At 52.0% G+C, this 6,000-nt stretch overlaps 1 protein-coding gene across 2 annotated transcripts in view; it reads left to right on the top strand.

Moving 5' to 3' along the window:
- The window catches only part of SLC6A13 (solute carrier family 6 member 13), a 48,323-nt gene extending 47,028 nt beyond the window's left edge, over positions 1 to 1,295 (top strand). For both annotated transcript variants that reach the window (XM_008160667.3, XM_054719711.1), the window contains 2 exons: positions 645 to 815; positions 1,133 to 1,295. In XM_008160667.3, the coding sequence (XP_008158889.2) occupies positions 645 to 815; positions 1,133 to 1,255 (294 nt within the window). In that variant the 3' untranslated portion in view covers positions 1,256 to 1,295. The remainder of the gene's footprint in view (positions 1 to 644; positions 816 to 1,132) is intronic.
- Positions 1,296 to 6,000: the final 4,705 nt, after the last annotated feature.

A 6,000-nucleotide genomic window follows, 5' to 3' on the forward strand; every position in this document is an offset into this window, starting at 1 on the left:
CTGAGAATCACAACAATAACAATAGCAAAAGTTACAGAGCACTTACCTTGTGCTGGGCACAGAGTGCTTTATATATCTCAATCTATTTAATCCTCGCAAGGACCCCACAAAGTAAGAATTGCTATTATATTTATTTGACAGAGAAATGGAAGCCAAAGGGGTTTAGCAATGTCCCCAAGCTAGAAAGTGGCCGAGGGCTAGGCTTCAAGCCCAGGCGCTGGGTTCCAGAGTCTGAGCCATGAACCACCTGCTTCCTCCAGTTTATCCATCTGAGTCAGCCACTCCCCAGCACCCACTATATGCAGGATTTAAGTGGGGCCTACCCTCTATCCTTGAGGTATGCAGAGACTTAAACAATTTAAAGCACCAGCAAGCACACTGTCATGTCTTAATTGGGAGCCAACCATGTTTAGAGGTGCCCATGGGCACAGGAGCCCTGGAGGGACAGGGCAGGTGCCCTGGAAACACCCACGGAGGTATGCAGATTCTGGGCAGAGTGTGGATGGAGGTTGGAGGCTGATTGGCCCAGATGAGCCTGGAGAAAAATCCAGGCTGGAGTGTGATCTCTGCCAGTTCCTCCAGGGGGCGCTGAGGGCACAGGGCCCCTGCTTCCCAGCCTCTTTCTCTTCTGATCTCACCCTCAGGCCACCTTCCTCTTCTCCTTGATCAAGTACACCCCGCTGACCTACAACAAGAAGTACACGTACCCCTGGTGGGGGGATGCCCTGGGCTGGCTCCTGGCTCTGTCCTCCATGGTCTGTATTCCTGCCTGGAGCTTCTACAAACTCAGCACCCTCAAGGGCTCCTTCAGAGAGGTAGGAAGTTAGTGGGAAGAAGGGCAGTCAGAGGGGGAGAAACCCTAGTGGATGATGGTAGATGGCTGCCTGCCAGGGTAGATGCTGGTGCACTGGGGGCCGTGAGCCTGGTGTGGGGACCGGGGAGGGATGGAGTGAGTGCTTAAAAGTCTCAGAAAGAGACTGGATGCATCCAAGACACCGGCTGTGACTGTAGGGCGGCACCTGGAGGCATGATTGTGTATGGGGAGCAGGCAGGCATTGGTGATGAGGGCAACTGGAGACCTGCTACCCCTCCCCACTCCACCTCAAGGCAGCCACCTCCACTCTCCTTCCAGAGAATTCACCAGCTCGTGTGCCCAGCTGAGGAACTGACCCAGCGGAACCAAGCAGGACCCTCTGCCCCTGCCACACCCAGGACATCACTTCTCAGACTCACAGAACTAGAGTCTCACTGCTAGGGGGCAGGCCCTTGGACAGTGCCTGTGGGCCTGGCCGTGGGGACAGCTGCAGAAGGGGAGGGCAGGAGCAGTCCCTCTGTGCTTCTGTCTCCCCCCTGGGGTAGATAAGACAAAAGGGGCATTTTGGAATCCACCTTCTGAGCTGGGTGCCTCTCACTCCAACGTCCCTGCCCCAGGGGTGGCTAAGCAGGCGTGAGATGCCAGTATCCACAGCATGCCCTTTGAGGTGGGCTGGGGAAGCTGGGTGAGGACTGGTGGGTGGGTTGAGAGGTCTGTTTGGCTTCTGGGCCTCTTACCCTTTATTCCATTAAATCCAAGTTCTTCCCACTGACTGCTAGGAGTTCTGCCTCGTTCCTGCCCCTCCGCCTTGCCACCTTGACCCCTTCATCACTTTAAAGTTGTGGCTTTAGGAGACCCCTGTCTCCTTCCCTCGCTGAGTTCTTGTGGACCATGAGCGGAGGGGATTGCTGTGGGGAGAAGGGTGATGGGGCTGACTGAGTCCTCCATCACCAGACACTCGGACCAGAGGGGGTGGTATCTGTCACACCTCTGTCTGTGCTTCTACTAGAGTCCTTTCCTCCTCCCCCACTCTGTGGAATGGAGAGAAGAATGAAGGAGGAGACCTTCCTAGCTACAGGAAGAAAGTGGAAAAAGTGGTTGGGCTTCTTCTGCCCACGTTTCCCTTGCCTGACCCCGCCTGCCAAACCTGTGTCTGTGTGCCTGCCCAGGGCTTGGTGTCAGGGCCATAAGAGAGGGACAGCAGTGGCACTACCCTAGCTCAGCCACCAGAGGGACCCCACTTCCTCAGGACCCCTGGCTCTTCCGCTGAAAAGAGGATAGCTACCACTGCAGCACCACCAGACATGGCCACGAGGGGGTGGCCTGCGCTGCGAGATGAACTCTCAGGGTTAGGCTGCAAAGAAGACCCAGGTGGAAGGCCAAGTGGGCATGGCCTTGGCCCCAGAGAATCCCACAGGTGTGTCACACACCCTCACCTCTGAGCTGTGTGTGGAGCATGTATCTGTGTGTGTGTGTGTGTGTGTGTGTGTGTGTGTGTGTGTGTGTGTTTGTGTGGTTGAACACACACAACTGCATTTCTCCCTGAACATGTGGAGGCTTTGATGGTTCTTTTTTTTTTCTTTATTGATTAAGGTATTACATATGTGTCCTTATCCCCCCATTGCCCCCACCCCCCACTCATGCCCTCACCCCCCTGGTGTCTGTGTAAAATTGGTTAGGCTTACATGCATGCATACAGTCCTTTGGTTGATCTCCCCCCCTTCCCCCACCCTCCCCTCCCTTCTGAATTGATGGTTCTTCTTCCCGAGCTGTTCCAGGGGAGCATTCAGCGATTCCTGCAGCTGCAGGCGAGGGGTGCACGCATTCTCTGGGTGGTTTACTTCCTTGTTGTTTTACAAGTTAGTTAGTGGAGAAAGCACTGGAATCTTTTCCGGTCTTTAGGGTTTGGCTTTTTGTTGTTGTTGGGAGAGTTTATAAGAATTAGTGAAGCAGCCCTGCTGTCTGTTGGCCTCGGCTGCTCCTTCTGGACACGACTGGGCCGGTACCCCCCACATGTGCCCGGCTCAGTCACAGTCCTAAGGTGGGAGAAATAAATCTGCTAGAGAAACGTGCTGACACTCGAGACACCACACACCTGGCATCTCCATCCATCTGACAATATTCCCAGAACACCTACTGTGTGGCTGTGCTATGCTCATGACACACGAGGAGCAAAAACAGACTGTTTAAGTGACAGATTGTGACAAATGCAATGAAAGAAAAGAGCAAAGTGCTATGAGAAAGAATAACTGGGGTGTGGAAGGAACCCGATGACTTGGGTTAGCTGGTCGGGGAAGGCCATTCTGAGGGTGTGATATCTGTCTCTCTCTCCATCCATTTGATCAAAGTTGCAAGAATCTGCTAGGCCTGGGAAGGGATGCAGGCAGTTCAGTAATGGTGATTTGAATCCTATTTAGGAGAGGCATTAATGGTGGATATAGTGTGAAAAGAATCCATTGGTATAAGAATTAAGAGATGCAGACTCTAGTCCTGACTTGCCTCTGTCTTGCTATGTGTCTTTGTGGGAGTTGCTTGGAATTCAGGTCTTTGGTGTTTTTGGCTTTTTTTGGTGTGTGTGTTTTTTTCAGGTGGAGATAACATCATGCACCCCACCCACCTATAGGTTTGTTGTAGGGCTCAATTGAGGCAGTGGGTGGGCGAGCCCTGAGGTCATTAAATCAGTCGGAGGGTGGATGAGAAGGATCTGCTCCAACAACCAACGGGACTGACAGGCAGAGATGTGCAAGAAAAGCCACTTGCCTGGGTCAGCATGGGGAAAGGGAGCAGGAATGCGCAGACCTGGTTTTAGCCCCGGGAGGTGTGGACAGGGTGAGCTCAGTCCACTTGCTCTCTCTGCCTGGAAGGGCGGAGACCAGATCCTCTGTTCTCTTCGGAAGAAGATATAAAGGGCAGGGGAGCCCTCTCTTGTTTAGAGACCACACCTGTTAGAGAAGAAAGTCGAAGGAAGAAAGGCAGGCAGAGAGAGCCTTGTGGCAAGTGAGAGCTGAATGGAGAGAGCAGAAGCATAGGAAACTGGAGACTTACAAACAGGGCCTTTGGAGATAGGGAAGTAACTAGTCACGTACCAAGCCCACCGGGCTGCCTTGGGGCCTCAGATCTCATACCTCGGACCCGGCACACATCTCAGATTGATCCATACATCTGCACACAGACTCATTATCGTCAGGTAAATGTGCACAAACTCAGCCACACCACTGACCGCCGAGTACTCTCCCTCACAGAGCTGTACTCCTGAGGTGTAGGTCCTAGCCTTCACGTACTAGCTCTGTGACCTTAGGCAAGTTAATTTCTCTGATCTTTGTTTTCTCCTCTGTAAAGTGGGAATAAGAATTCTTACATCACTATGCTGTTGGAGTCCGGTGGAGGAGAGCTGCTCTGGGAAAGCATCCATCCTATTTCCCGTGACTCCAGCCCCACCATACTGGGTTGTCAATGAAACAGAAAAACCCAGGAGTTCAGAGACATCCTTGCTGTCCTCTGGCTTCCAGGCCTCAGACATCTGGTTGCACTGGGTCCAGAAAGAAGGCTACACATTTATTGAGCTAAGCGTTTTTGCTAGGAGGCAAGGGAGAGGTAGCCCTAAAATAACCCTGCCTCCTGCGGGCCTAGTGCCCTGCCAGCACCAGGAATGTTGTCCAAGAAAATCAGGACTGAGTCCTCCAAGCCCCAGTCTATCCCCTGGTTCTGGGAAACCAATGCCCTCCCAGAAGAGAGAAGACTAAGATCATCTCCCCCTCCTCAAGCTGCATCCATCCATCCATCCACCCACTCACCCACCCACCTATCCATCCACCCGATAAACATGGAATGCCTACTCTGCCAGCACTGTAATAAATGCTAGAGGCAAAAAACACAGAGTTATGAAATGTGACACCTGCTCTTTAAATATTCAGGGTCTGGGAAACAGTATGCTGCAGTACAAGCATAGATTTTTGGAGCCAAGAGTTCCAGGTTCAAATCCTAGCTCCATCATTTAGTTGTATATGGCCTTAGGACAAATCACTTATCTTCTATGCACCCCAAGGTTCTTATCTTTAAAATGGGGCTAATAATTTCTACATTTCAAGGTTCTTGTGAGGATTAAATGGAGCAACATGTAAAGTACCTAGCTTGAGTAAAACGCTCAGGAAATAGGTTCCATGCCAGGCCCACTAAAAGCAGGCATGGGGGTAGAAGATGAGAAGATTCTATGGGTTTCTCGGTTCTCACTGCAGCAAGGTAACTGATTTATTTAACCATATTCCGTCTTAAATCTGGACCCTTCCCAGAATGGAAACTGCCAGTCTCAGGTAGGCTTTCCAGGTAGTTTAGGGATACTGCCTTTTGCACAGATGGGGGTCTCTGGCCTGCAGGAGTTTACCAATTGCTCTGAATGCCCAGTGGAGGCTGGAAGTGGGGGGTGGGCTTGAGTATGTGAGGTTTCAAGTTAAAGGGAGGCCAGGTCAAACAAGGCAGCTGTTCTACAAGGTGAAGGAGAGGTGACAAGACTGCTGAACCATGCATAGCTCCAGGTACTAGCAGAAAGTGTGAGTGACACCTTGTAGGCATAAAATGAATGAATGAATGAATGGCTAGGATATTCGCCCTCTGCCTCATCTGATTCTCTTCGCTCTCGCTCCCCTTCACGGAGAGGCCGGGTGGGTATTTTGTTCTGGAATAGCTGCATGGACTTTGGTGTTTCTTCTGCAGTAAGCTCCATGGCTGACACACGGTGGCCCAGCACGCTGACCAGGGCAGATGCAGCAGTGCAGGCCACAGCACCCCAGGTGAGCACAGGGTGACTGGAGTGTGAGTTCCGGCTGATTGGCTCACACCCTGCTCTGCTGGGCGTGACCCCCAGCCCGCCTCCTGCTTTCACAGAGGCAAAGGTCTGAGAACTGAGATTCACTCTGGCTTCCCCTTGACGGGGAAACCCACAGGAGGTGCTGAGGAGGGGCCTGAGATACAGGGAGGGGGGTGCTTGATGGAAAATTACAAACAGAGATTCTCACTTCAATCTCAGCCCTGCTGGGAAGTTCTAAAATATGTAGGGGAAGCTCCTGCAAAGGAAAATTTCCCTTTCTCCCCACAACTTCCCCTCCTCCAGACCATCTAGAGCTGAAGAAGCATCTTCATTGCCTTGAAAGAGACACCAGCTGTTCTGAATGAATCTGAACGAATGGGCC

This window comes from Eptesicus fuscus, chromosome 7 (assembly GCF_027574615.1).
Source record: "Eptesicus fuscus isolate TK198812 chromosome 7, DD_ASM_mEF_20220401, whole genome shotgun sequence".
NCBI classification, from domain to species: domain Eukaryota; kingdom Metazoa; phylum Chordata; class Mammalia; order Chiroptera; family Vespertilionidae; genus Eptesicus; species Eptesicus fuscus.